The 14,839-nt window shown below is 47.6% G+C and overlaps 1 protein-coding gene across 2 annotated transcripts in view; it reads left to right on the top strand.

Annotated features, from left to right (window-relative positions):
- The window catches only part of LOC138771567 (gonadotropin-releasing hormone II receptor-like), a 54,938-nt gene extending 47,479 nt beyond the window's left edge, over positions 1-7,459 (top strand). For both annotated transcript variants that reach the window (XM_069951398.1, XM_069951399.1), the window contains exon 4: positions 6,607-7,459. In XM_069951398.1, coding sequence (XP_069807499.1) covers positions 6,607-7,091 — 485 coding nt within the window. In that variant the 3' untranslated portion in view covers positions 7,092-7,459. The remainder of the gene's footprint in view (positions 1-6,606) is intronic.
- The last annotated feature ends 7,380 nt before the right edge of the window (positions 7,460-14,839 follow it).

Raw genomic sequence — 14,839 nt, 5'->3', positions numbered from 1 at the left:
AACTCCACGCCGTGTCGGTCAGTGACCGCCAACCCCAGCAAAGCGTGCACGTGCAGGGAAGGGAGGCCATGGAACGGCCCTGCAACCCCAATGTCACAGGACCAGACCCAAAAAGCCCCACCAAAACCCAGCCAGCACCACCGGCGGGGAAGGCTTCCCCCAAACAACACAAGTATGGATATGGTATTACACTTACCATTGCTGCTCTCACAGAATGGGGAAGACATAGGGTCCAGACATGTGAGCACAGGCATCTCCTGCTAATTTTGGTCATGTGGGTCTTATAAAGGAGTGCTAGCTGTTCAGAGAGGGAGAATTGCAAAACACGAACTGGAGAGAGTGGAACGGCTGCACATCCCATCTATGGCTGATACTAATGCCGCTAGGCCTATATTAAAAATCAACACCAGAGTGTCTGTATATGAATTGATCAAGCCATATTGCCCCGTGTACCACCGCGCAGGTGCAGCACTCTTTTTCTTCCCTGAACCGCATTTTGTTTCTCTCTTTTCTCTGTGTTTTGCACTCCTCCTGGTGAGACCCACATGACCGCAATTAGCAGGAGACACCTGAGTACACATGGTTTTAAGCCCTCCTGTTTTTTTCCCATTCTGTTTGCCGCAGCTATGGTGAGTGCAACACCTCATCCAGACTTGTGCTGTTTGGGGGCGACCTTCTCCGTCGGCGGTGCTGGCCGGGTTCTGGTGTGGTGTTTTTGGGTCTGGTCCTGTGACATGGGGGTCGCAGGGCCGTCCCATGGCCCCCGTTCCCTGACTGTGCACGCCTGCGGGGTTGGTGGCCACTGACTGGCACGGTGTGGACTTAGTGTAGGGACCCATGTGTATCAGATACCTGCACGAGGTACATGGGGCAGTATGGCTTGATCAATTCATACACAAAATTCTGATGTGTTTTTTATTTAGCCTAGGGGCACTAGTATCAGCCATAGGTGTGAGGTGCAGCACTCTTTTTCTTCCCTGAACCGCATAACTACTATAATACTGCTCCGATATACAGGAATATAACTACTATAATACTGCTCCTATATTCAGGAATATAACTACTATAATACTGCCCCTATATACAGGAATATAACTACTATAATACTGCCCCCTATATACAAGAATATAACTTCTATAATACTGCTCCTATATACAGGAATATAACTACTATAATACTGCTCCTATATACAAGAATATAACTACTATAATACTGCTCCTATATACAGAAATATAACTACTATAATACTGCTCCTATATACAAGAATATAACTACTATAATACTGCTCCTATATACAGGAATATAACTACTATAATACTGCTCTTATATACAGGAATATAACTACTATAATACTGCCCCCTATATACAGGAATATAACTACTATAATACTGCTCCCTATATACAGGAATATAACTACTATAATACTGCTCCTATATACAGGAATATAACTACTATAATACTGCTCCTATATACAGGAATATAACTACTAAAATACTGCTCCTATATACAGGAATATAACTACGATATTACTGCTCATATATACAGAAATATAACTACTATAATACTGCTCCTATATACAAGAATATAACTACTATAATACTGCTCCTATATACAGGAATATAACTACTATAATACTGCTCTTATATACAGGAATATAACTACTATAATACTGCCCCCTATATACAGGAATATAACTACTATAATACTGCTCCTATATACAAGAATATAACTACTAAAATACTGCTCCTATATACAGGAATATACTACTATAATACTGCTCCTATATACAGGAATATAACTACTAAAATACTGCTCCTATATACAGGAATATAACTACGATATTACTGCTCATATATACAGGAATATAACTACTATAATACTGCCTCCTATATACAGGGATATAACTACTATAATACTGCTCCTATATACAGGAATATAACCTCTATAATACTGCCCCTATATACAGGAATATAACTACCATAATACTGCTCCTATATACAGGAATATAACTACTATAATACTGCTATATACAGGAATATAACTACTATAATACTGCTCCTATATACAAGAATATAACTACTATAATACTGCTCCTATATACAGGGATATTATTACTATAATACTGCCCCTTATATACAGGAATATAACTACTATAATACTGCTCCTATATACAGGAATATAACTACTATAATACTGCTTCCTATATACAGGGAAATAACTACTATAATACCGCTCCTGTATACAGGAATATAACTACTATAATACGGTTCAGGGAAGAAAAAGAGTGCTGCACCTCACACCTATGGCTGATACTAGTACCTCTCGGCTGCATAAAAAACATCAGAATTCTGTATGTGAATTGATCAAGCCACACTGCCCCATGTACCGCGTGCAGGTATCTGATACACATGGGTCCCTACACTGTGCCACACTGTGCCGGTCAGTGACCACCACCCCCGCAGGCGTGCACAGTCAGGGAAGGGAGGCCATGGAATGGCCCTGTGAACCGCATTTTGTTTCTCTCTTTTCTCCGTGTTTTGCACTCCTCCTGGTGAGACCCACATGACCGCAATTAGCAGGAGACACGTGAGTGCTCATGGTTTTAATCCCTCCTGTCTGTCCCATTCTATCTTTGATAGCTATGGTGAGTGCAATACCTTATCCAGACTTGTGCTGTTTGGGGGCAGCTTCCTCCGCCGGTGGTGCTGGCTGGGTTTTAGTGTGGCATTTTTGGGTCTGGTCCTGTGGCATGGGGGTTGCGGGGCCGTTTGGTTGATTTGTCATTGCCCCAACTAGCCAGAATCCTACCCCACACTGACGAGGGGCAAATACCCTGAAACGGCTGTCTGTGGGTGGAGGCCTGCCTTGGCAAGCCCTTGTCATGATCGCAATACTCGCACCTTGAGTTAGACATTGACAAAAAGGGGCCACCATGTTGTTTCCCTGTCTATATTCCAATACTCGCAACCGAGTGGGACTTAAGGGGTTATTTATCAGGGTGGTGTGGTGCTCTCCCCATCATGGAGGCACCCCGTGGCAACAGGCTAGAGATATCTGGCTATCCCGTGTTTTGAGACTCGTAACTGAGGCTCCACGGACTCTTGTTTTCCATTCTATCTTTGATAGCTATGGTGAGTGCAATACCTTATCCAGAATTGTGCTGTTTGGTGGCAGCTTCCTCCGCCGGTGGTGCTGGCTGGGTTTTGGTGTGGCATTTTTGGGTCTGGTCCTGTGGCATGGGGGTTGCAGGGCCGTTCCATGGCCTCCCTTCCCTGACTGTGCACGCTTGGGGGGGTGGTGGTCGCTGACTGGCACAGTGTGGACTTAGTGTAGGGACCCATGTGTATCAGATACCTGCACGCGGTACATGGGGCAGTATGGCTTGATCAATTCACATACAGAATTCTGATGTTTTTTATGCAGCCGAGAGGTACTAGTATCAGCCATAGGTGTGAGGTGCAGCACTCTTTTTCTTCCCTGAACCATAACTACTATAATACTGCCTCCTATATACTGGAATATACTACTATAATACTGCTCCTATATACAGGAATATAACTACTATAATACTGCGCCTATATACAGGAATATAACTACTATAATACTGCCCCCTATATACAGGAATATAACTACTATAATATGCACAAGCCAAAAAGACAGAAATGGCTGCACATTGCACCCATGGCTGACACGAAAGCTTATTCAGCTACATTTAAAACCAACTTTAGAAATTAGTATATAATTTGGCCAAACCATATTGCCTCATGTACCACGTGCAGGTCTTCTGATACACGAGTCCCTAACCAAAAAACATCACTGTGCTGGTCACCGACCACAATCCCCACAAAGCGTGCACAAGCAGAGAAGGGGGGCCACGGAATGGCCCTGCAACCCCATTGTCACAGGACCACACCCTAAAGGGCCCCCCCAGACCCCGCAGGCGGAAAAAGTGGACGCCGAGCAACACAAGTGTGAAAAAGCTCTTACCTCTCTCCATTCCTCTGCAGGTAGAATGGGAGAATACTAGGAGATCCTCCCCTTATGTACACAGGTGCTTCCTGCTAATTTGGATCACATGGGTCTTACACAGCACGAGTGCTAGCCACAATGAAAAAAGGGACAGAATACATAAAATATGCACAAGCCAAAAAGACAGAAATGGCTGCACATCGCACCCATGGCTGACACGAAAGCTTATTCAGCTATATTTAAAACCAACATCAGAAGTTAGTATATAAATTGGCCAAACCATATTGCCTCATGTACCACGTGCAGGTCTTCTGATACACATAAGTCCCTAACCAAAAAACATCACTGTGCCGGTCAGCGACCATAATCCCCGCAAAACGTGCACAAGCAGAGAAGGGGGGGCCACGGAATTGCCCTGCAACCCCATTGTCACAGGACCAGACCCTAAAGGGCCCCCCCCCCGGACCCCGCAGGCGCCACCGGCGGAAAAAGTGGACGCCAAGCAACACAAGTGTGAACAAGCTCTTAACTCTCTCCATTCCTCTGCAGGTAGAATGGGAGAATACTAGGAGATCCTCCCCTTATGTACACAGGTGCTTCCTGTGCCAGTGGGGTTTTGGGGGGGCCTTTTAGGGTCTGGTCCTGTGACAATGGGGTTGCAGGGCCATTTCGTGGCCCCCCTTCTCTGCTTGCGCACGTTTTGCGGGGATTGTGGTCGCTGACGGGCACAGTGATGTTTTTTTGTTAGGGACTGATGTGTATCAGAAGACCTGCACATGGTACATGAGGCAATATGGTTTGGCCAAATTATATACTAACTTCTGATGTTGGTTTTAAATGTAGCTGAATAAGCTTTTGTGTCAGCCATGGGTGCGATGTGCAGCCATTTCTGTCTTTTTGGCTTGTGCATATAACTACTATAATACTGCTCCTATATACAGGGATATAACAACTATAATACTGCTCCTATATACAGGACTATAACTACTATAATGCAGTGGCGAGAGGAAATAGAGACTGGGGCACTCACCGATGTTTCCAAGCTGTAGACTTTAATGCCGATATCTACAAGTCCATGATGGAGGGAGGACAGGTGGAGTAGCGGGCGCCTGCAGGTGAAGGTCCCGGCAGGAAGAAGCGCCGAGTGGGCGTGAAACGTCGTTCCGGGGCATAGGCGCCCGCTACTCCACCTGTCCTCCCTCCATCATGGACTTGTAGATATCGGCATTAAAGTCTACAGCTTGGAAACATCGGTGAGTGCCCCAGTCTCTATTTCCTCTCGCCACTGCATTGCATATTTCTATTTGCTTTTGTCTGGGAGCACCACCAGTACAAGCATTTCAGGCTGGTCCGCTCCATTATACGTCCTTCAATTGCTAGCGTTGCTGACAGTGCCGACTGCACTCTCCAATTCCATCATAACTACTATAATACTGCTCCTATATACCGGGATATAACTACTATAATACTGCTCCTATATACAGGAATATAACTACTATAATACTGCTCCTATATACAGGAATATAACTACTATAATACTGCTCCTATATACAGGAATGTAACTACTATAATACTGCTCCCTATATACAGGTATATAAACTACTATAATACTGCTCCCTATATACAAGAATATAACTACTATAATATTGCCCCCTGTATACAGGAATATAACTACTATAATACTGCCCCCTATATACAGGAATATAACTACTATAATACTGCTCCCTATATACAGGAATATAACTACTATAATACTGCCCCCTATATACAGGGATATAACTACTATAATTCTGCTCCTATATACAGGAATATAACTACTATAATACTGCCCCCTATATACAGGAATATAACTACTATAATACTGCTCCTATATACAGGAATATAACTACTATAATACCGCTCCCGTACACAGGAATATAACTACTATAATACTGCCCCTATATACAGGGATATACTACTATAATACTGCTCCTATATACAAGAATATACTACTATAATACTGCTCCTATATACAGGGATATAACAACTATAATACTGCTCCTATAAACAGGGATATAACTACTATAATACTGCTCCTATATACAGGGATATAACTACTATAATACTGCTCCTATATACAGGAATATAACTACTATAATACTGCCCCCTATATACAGGAATATAACTACTATAATACTGCTCCTATATACAGGAATATAACTACTATAATACTGCTACTATATACAGGAATATAACTACTATAATACTGCTCCTATATACAGGGATATAACTACTATAATACTGCTCCTATATACAGGAATATAACTACTATAATACTGCTCCCTATATACAGGAATATAACTACTATAATACTGCTCCTATATACAGAAATATAACTACTATAATACTGCTCCTATATACAGGAATATAACTACTATAATACTGCCCCCTATATACAGGAATATAACTACTATAATACTACCCCCTATATACAGGGATATAACTACTATAATACTGCTCCTATATACAGGAATATAACTACTATAATACTGCTCCTATATACAGGGATATAATTACTATAATACTGCTCCTATATACAGGAATATAACAACTATAATACTGCTCCTATATACAGTCACAGCTTCCTTTGTCTCTCAGGTTCTTCTAGAGAGATCCCCCTGCGTCGCTCCTATAATAACATCCCTCGGGCGAGGATGAGGACCTTTAAGATGTCCTTGGTGATTGTCCTGACGTTCATCGTGTGTTGGACTCCTTACTACCTCCTGGGGATTTGGTATTGGTTCTCTCCGGAGATGCTGACGCGGCGCAGGGTCCCGCCTTCCCTCAGCCACATCCTCTTCCTCTTCGGCCTCTTTAACGCGTGCCTGGACCCCATCATCTACGGACTCTTCACCATCCACTTCCGCAGGGAGATCCGGAGAGTTTGCCGGTGCACGACTCAGGGAACGGACAATGATTCGGCCTCGTTGGGGACGGGGTCCTTCCGGATCTCCACCACCGCTGTGCCCCTGAAGAGAGCGGCCGGAGGCTCCTGTAAGTTTGACCTGGAGGTCACAGGGGTCGGCCTCCATCCAGGGAAATGCGAACACTGTAAGAGGAAGGTGGCCGAGAGCTTCATGTGACTGGATGTGGTCACCTGTAGAGCACAGACATAACCCATCTAACCACACTGCCAGGAGGGGTGGCCTAAAGGGTAGAAGCCGCCATCACACCCAAGACCCGGGCCGAAGCTACAGTACAGGATGAAGTCATCACTCTAGGCCAAGCTGTGTTACAGGATGATGTCATCACTTTGGACGCTGTTGTGTTACAGGATGATGTCATCACTCTGGGCAGAGCTGTGTTACAGGATGATGTCATCACATTGGGCGGAGTTGTGTTACAGGATGATGTCATCACTCTGGGCAGAGCTGTGATACAGGATGATGCCATCACTCTGGGCCGAGCTGTGTTACAGAATGAGGTCATCATACTGGGCAGAGCTACAGTACAGGATACAGGCAGAGCTGTGTTACAGGATGATGTCATCACTTTGGGTGGAGCTACAGTACAGGATGATGTCATCACTCTGGGCGGAGCTACAGTACAGGATGATGTCATCACTCAGGGCAGAGCTGTGTTACAGGATGATGTCATCAGTCTGGGCGGAGATATGTTACAGGATGATGTAATTACTCTGGGCAGAGCTACAGTACAGGATGAGGTCATCACTTAGGGCAGAGCTGTGTTACAGGATAAGATCATCACTCAGGGCAGAGCTGTGTTACAAGATGAGGTCATCACTCTAGGCGGAGCTGTGTGTCAGGATGATGTCATCACTCTAGGCTGAGCTGTGTGTCAAGATGATGTCATCACTCTAGGCTGAGCTGTGTGTCAAGATGATGTCATCACTCTGGGCGGAGCTACAGTACAGGATGAGGTCATCACTCTGGGCGGAGCTACAGTACAGGATGAAGTTATCACCCTGAGTTGAGCTACTGCACACGATGATGTCATTGTCAGGGAGGACAGAGAACTCAGGTAGACCTTCAGCTTCCTCCATTCCCTGTGGATCTTACAGGACATTCCAGAACATTAAAATGAGCTTTAATCCATTGTGCGTCTGTTATGTTATAGACGTCGTCATCATAGTGACATCATAGGGTAACAGGGAGGAGGATGGAATATAGGGTAAAGTACAATGATTACTCCTCCCCTTCATTTATAGGCTCTATAGCTATTCTGCAATATGATTATAGTCATACGGCCGAGATCCCAAAAGAGCATGTGTGAGACCCGGGGAGGGTGTGAGGACTTATACAACCCTGAATAGCCACAGGCCACCACACTATCCGAACGGAATAAACCATTGTGTATAACCAGAAGGCCGGAGCCGTAATATCCTTCATGTTCTATAGGTGACACCAGATTCACCATTGGCTTATAGTGATGGCACCATCTGGTGGTTGCTTCTCACATTGCATCGCTGCAGTATATACAGCCAGGAGCCTGTACTGGGGACCACACTGCAGTATATACAGCCAGGAGCCTGTACTGGGGACATCACTGCAGTATATACAGCCAGGAGTCTGTACTGGGGACATCACTGCAGTATATACATCCAGGAGCCTGTACTGGGGACCACACTGCAGTATATACAGCCAGGAGCCTGTACTGGGGACCACACTGCAGTATATACAGCCAGGAGCCTGTACTGGGGACCACACTGCAGTATATACAGCCAGGAGCCTGTACTGGGGACATCACTGCAGTATATACAGCCAGGAGCCTGTACTGGGGACCACACTGCAGTATATACAGCCAGGAGCCTGTACTGGGGACCACACTGCAGTATATACAGCCAGGAGCCTGTACTGGAGACCACACTGCAGTATATACAGCCAGGAGCCTGTACTGGGGACCACACTGCAGTATATACAGCCAGGAGCCTGTACTGGAGACCACACTGCAGTATATACAGCCAGGAGCCTGTACTGGGGATATCACTGCAGTATATACAGCCAGGAGCCTGTACTGGAGACCACACTGCAGTATATACAGCCAGGAGCCTGTACTGGGGACCACACTGCAGTATATACAGCCAGGAGCCTGTACTGGAGACCACACTGCAGTATATACAGCCAGGAGCCTGTACTGGGGACATCACTGCAGTATATACAGCCAGGAGCCTGTACTGGAGACCACACTGCAGTATATACAGCCAGGAGCCTGTACTGGGGACATGACTGCAGTATATACAGCCAGGAGCCTGTACTGGAGACCACACTGCAGTATATACAGCCAGGAGCCTGTACTGGGGACCACACTGCAGTATATACAGCCAGGAGCCTGTACTGGGGACCACACTGCAGTATATACAGCCAGGAGCCTGTACTGGGGACCACACTGCAGTATATACAGCCAGGAGCCTGTACTGGGGACCACACTGCAGTATATACAGCCAGGAGCCTGTACTGGGGACCACACTGCAGTATATACAGCCAGGAGCCTGTACTGGAGACCACACAGCAGTATATACAGCCAGGAGCCTGTACTGGGGACCACACTGCAGTATATACAGCCAGGAGCCTGTACTGGGGACCACACTGCAGTATATACAGCCAGGAGCCTGTACTGGGGATATCACTGCAGTATATACAGCCAGGAGCCTGTACTGGGGACATCACTGCAGTATATACAGCCAGGAGCCTGTACTGGGGACCACACTGCAGTATATACAGCCAGGAGCCTGTACTGGGGACATCACTGCAGTATATACAGCCAGGAGCCTGTACTGGGGACCACACTGCAGTATATACAGCCAGGAGCCTGTACTGGGGACCACACTGCAGTATATACAGCCAGGAGCCTGTACTGGGGACATCACTGCAGTATATACAGCCAGGAGCCTGTACTGGGGACATCACTGCAGTATATACAGCCAGGAGCCTGTACTGGGGACATCACTGCAGTATATACAGCCAGGAGTCTGTACTGGAGACCACACTGCAGTATATACAGCCAGGAGCCTGTACTGGAGACCACACTGCAGTATATACAGCCAGGAGCCTGTACTGGGGACCACACTGCAGTATATACAGCCAGGAGCCTGTACTGGGGACATCACTGCAGTATATACAGCCAGGAGCCTGTACTGGAGACCACACTGCAGTATATACAGCCAGGAGCTTGTACTGGAGATATCACTGCAGTATATACAGCCAGGAGCCTGTACTGGGGACCACACTGCAGTATATACAGCCAGGAGCCTGTACTGGGGATATCACTGCAGTATATACAGCCAGGAGCCTGTACTGGAGACCACACTGCAGTATATACAGCCAGGAGCTTGTACTGGAGATATCACTGCAGTATATACAGCCAGGAGCCTGTACTGGGGACCACACTGCAGTATATACAGCCAGGAGCCTGTACTGGGGACCACACTGCAGTATATACAGCCAGGAGCCTGTACTGGGGACCACACTGCAGTATATACAGCCAGGAGCCTGTACTGGGGACATCACTGCAGTATATACAGCCAGGAGCCTGTACTGGGGACATCACTGCAGTATATACAGCCAGGAGTCTGTACTGGAGACCACACTGCAGTATATACAGCCAGGAGCCTGTACTGGAGACCACACTGCAATATATACAGCCAGGAGTCTGTACTGGGGACATTAGTAACATAGTAACATAGTAAATAAGGTTGAAAGAAGACAAGAGTCCATCAGGTTCAACCTAGGAAAATCCTACTGTGTTGATCCAGGAAGGCGAAAAACCCCTATGAGGCAGAAGACAAACGCCCCACCACAGGGAGAAACATTACTGCAGTATATACAGCCAGGAGCCTGTACTGGGGACATCACTGCAGTATATACAGCCAGGAGCCTGTACTGGAGACCACACTGCAGTATATACAGCCAGGAGCCTGTACTGGGGACATCACTGCAGTATATACAGCCAGGAGCCTATACAGGGGACCATACTGCAGTATATACAGCCAGGAGCTTGTACTGGAGATATCACTGCAGTATATACAGCCAGGAGCCTGTACTGGGGACCACACTGCAGTATATACAGCCAGGAGCCTGTACTGGAGACCACACTGCAGTATATACAGCCAGGAGCCTGTACTGGGGACCACACTGCAGTATATACAGCCAGGAGCCTGTACTGGGGACATCACTGCAGTATATACAGCCAGGAGCCTGTACTGGGGACATAACTGCAGTATATACAGCCAGGAGCCTGTACTGGAGATATCACTGCAGTATATACAGCCAGGAGCCTGTACTGGGGACATCACTGCAGTATATACAGCCAGGAGCCTGTACTGGAGACCACACTGCAGTATATACAGCCAGGAGCCTGTACTGGGGACATCACTGCAGTATATACAGCCAGGAGCCTGTACTGGAGACCACACTGCAGTATATACAGCCAGGAGCCTGTACTGGAGGCCACACTGCAGTATATACAGCCAGGAGCCTGTACTGGAGACCACACTGCAGTATATACAGCCAGGAGCCTGTACTGGAGACCACACTGCAATATATACAGCCAGGAGTCTGTACTGGGGACATTAGTAACATAGTAACATAGTAACATAGTAAATAAGGTTGAAAGAAGACAAGAGTCCATCAGGTTCAACCTAGGAAAATCCTACTGTGTTGATCCAGGAAGGCGAAAAACCCCTATGAGGCAGAAGACAAACGCCCCACCACAGGGAGAAACATTACTGCAGTATATACAGCCAGGAGCCTGTACTGGGGACATCACTGCAGTATATACAGCCAGGAGCCTGTACTGGAGACCACACTGCAGTATATACAGCCAGGAGCCTGTACTGGGGACATCACTGCAGTATATACAGCCAGGAGCCTATACAGGGGACCATACTGCAGTATATACAGCCAGGAGCCTGTACTGGAGACCACACAGCAGTATATACAGCCAGGAGCCTGTACTGGGGACATCACTGCAGTATATACAGCCAGGAGCCTGTACTGGAGATATCACTGCAGTATATACAGCCAGGAGCCTGTACTGGAGACCACACTGCAGTATATACAGCCAGGAGCCTGTACTGGGGACCACACTGCAGTATATACAGCCAGGAGCCTGTACTGGAGATATCACTGCAGTATATACAGCCAGGAGCCTGTACTGGGGACCACACAGCAGTATATACAGCCAGGAGCCTGTACTGGAGACCACACTGCAGTATATACAGCCAGGAGCCTGTACTGGAGACCACACTGCAGTATATACAGCCAGGAGCCTGTACTGGGGACCACACTGCAGTATATACAGCCAGGAGCCTGTACTGGAGACCACACTGCAGTATATACAGCCAGGAGCCTGTACTGGGGACCACACTGCAGTATATACAGCCAGGAGCCTGTACTGGGGACATCACTGCAATATATACAGCCAGGAGCTTGTACTGGAGATATCACTGCAGTATATACAGCCAGGAGCCTGTACTGGGGACCACACTGCAGTATATACAGCCAGGAGCCTGTACTGGAGACCACACTGCAGTATATACAGCCAGGAGCCTGTACTGGGGACCACACTGCAGTATATACAGCCAGGAGCCTGTACTGGAGACCACACTGCAGTATATACAGCCAGGAGCCTGTACTGGGGACATCACTGCAGTATATACAGCCAGGAGCCTGTACTGGGGACATCACTGCAGTATATACAGCCAGGAGCCTGTACTGGAGATATCACTGCAGTATATACAGCCAGGAGCCTGTACTGGGGACATCACTGCAGTATATACAGCCAGGAGCCTGTACTGGAGACCACACTGCAGTATATACAGCCAGGAGCCTGTACTGGGGACATCACTGCAGTATATACAGCCAGGAGCCTGTACTGGAGACCACACTGCAGTATATACAGCCAGGAGCCTGTACTGGAGGCCACACTGCAGTATATACAGCCAGGAGCCTGTACTGGGGACCACACTGCAGTATATACAGCCAGGAGCCTTTACTGGGGACCACACTGCAGTATATACAGCCAGGAGCCTGTACTGGGGATATCACTGCAGTATATACAGCCAGGAGCCTGTACTGGGGACCACACTGCAGTATATACAGCCAGGAGCCTGTACTGGGGACCACACTGCAGTATATACAGCCAGGAGCCTGTACTGGGGACCACACTGCAGTATATACAGCCAGGAGCCTGTACTGGGGACCACACTGCAGTATATACAGCCAGGAGCCTGTACTGGAGACCACACTGCAGTATATACAGCCAGGAGCCTGTACTGGGGACCACACTGCAGTATATACAGCCAGGAGCCTGTACTGGAGACCACACTGCAGTATATACAGCCAGGAGCCTGTACTGGGGACATCACTGCAGTATATACAGCCAGGAGCCTGTACTGGGGACCACACTGCAGTATATACAGCCAGGAGCCTGTACTGGGGACCACACTGCAGTATATACAGCCAGGAGCCTGTACTGGGGACCACACTGCAGTATATACAGCCAGGAGCCTGTACTGGGGACCACACTGCAGTATATACAGCCAGGAGCCTGTACTGGAGACCACACTGCAGTATATACAGCCAGGAGCCTGTACTGGGGACATCACTGCAGTATATACAGCCAGGAGCCTGTACTGGGGACCACACTGCAGTATATACAGCCAGGAGCCTGTACTGGGGACATCACTGCAGTATATACAGCCAGGAGCCTGTACTGGGGACATCACTGCAGTATATACAGCCAGGAGCCTGTACTGGGGACATCACTGCAGTATATACAGCCAGGAGTCTGTACTGGAGACCACACTGCAGTATATACAGCCAGGAGCCTGTACTGGGGACATCACTGCAGTATATACAGCCAGGAGCCTGTACTGGAGACCACACTGCAGTATATACAGCCAGGAGCTTGTACTGGAGATATCACTGCAGTATATACAGCCAGGAGCCTGTACTGGGGACCACACTGCAGTATATACAGCCAGGAGCCTGTACTGGGGATATCACTGCAGTATATACAGCCAGGAGCCTGTACTGGAGACCACACTGCAGTATATACAGCCAGGAGCCTGTACTGGAGATATCACTGCAGTATATACAGCCAGGAGCCTGTACTGGGGACCACACTGCAGTATATACAGCCAGGAGCCTGTACTGGGGATATCACTGCAGTATATACAGCCAGGAGCCTGTACTGGAGACCACACTGCAGTATATACAGCCAGGAGCTTGTACTGGAGATATCACTGCAGTATATACAGCCAGGAGCCTGTACTGGGGACCACACTGCAGTATATACAGCCAGGAGCCTGTACTGGGGACCACACTGCAGTATATACAGCCAGGAGCCTGTACTGGGGACCACACTGCAGTATATACAGCCAGGAGCCTGTACTGGGGACATCACTGCAGTATATACAGCCAGGAGCCTGTACTGGGGACATCACTGCAGTATATACAGCCAGGAGCCTGTACTGGGGACATCACTGCAGTATATACAGCCAGGAGTCTGTACTGGAGACCACACTGCAGTATATACAGCCAGGAGCCTGTACTGGAGACCACACTGCAATATATACAGCCAGGAGTCTGTACTGGGGACCACACTGCAGTATATACAGCCAGGAGTCTGTACTGGAGACCACACTGCAGTATATACAGCCAGGAGCCTGTACTGGAGATATCACTGCAGTATATACAGCCAGGAGCCTGTACTGGAGACATTACTGCAGTATATACAGCCAGGAGCCTGTACTGGGGACATCACTGCAGTATATACAGCCAGGAGCCTGTACTGGAGACCACACTGCAGTATATACAGCCAGGAGCCTGTACTGGGGACATCACTGCAGTATATACAGCCAGGAGCCTAT

The sequence above is a fragment of the Dendropsophus ebraccatus genome, chromosome 13 (genome assembly GCF_027789765.1).
Source record: "Dendropsophus ebraccatus isolate aDenEbr1 chromosome 13, aDenEbr1.pat, whole genome shotgun sequence".
Lineage (NCBI taxonomy): Eukaryota > Metazoa > Chordata > Amphibia > Anura > Hylidae > Dendropsophus > Dendropsophus ebraccatus.
This window is presented reverse-complemented; position numbering and strand designations above follow the sequence as displayed.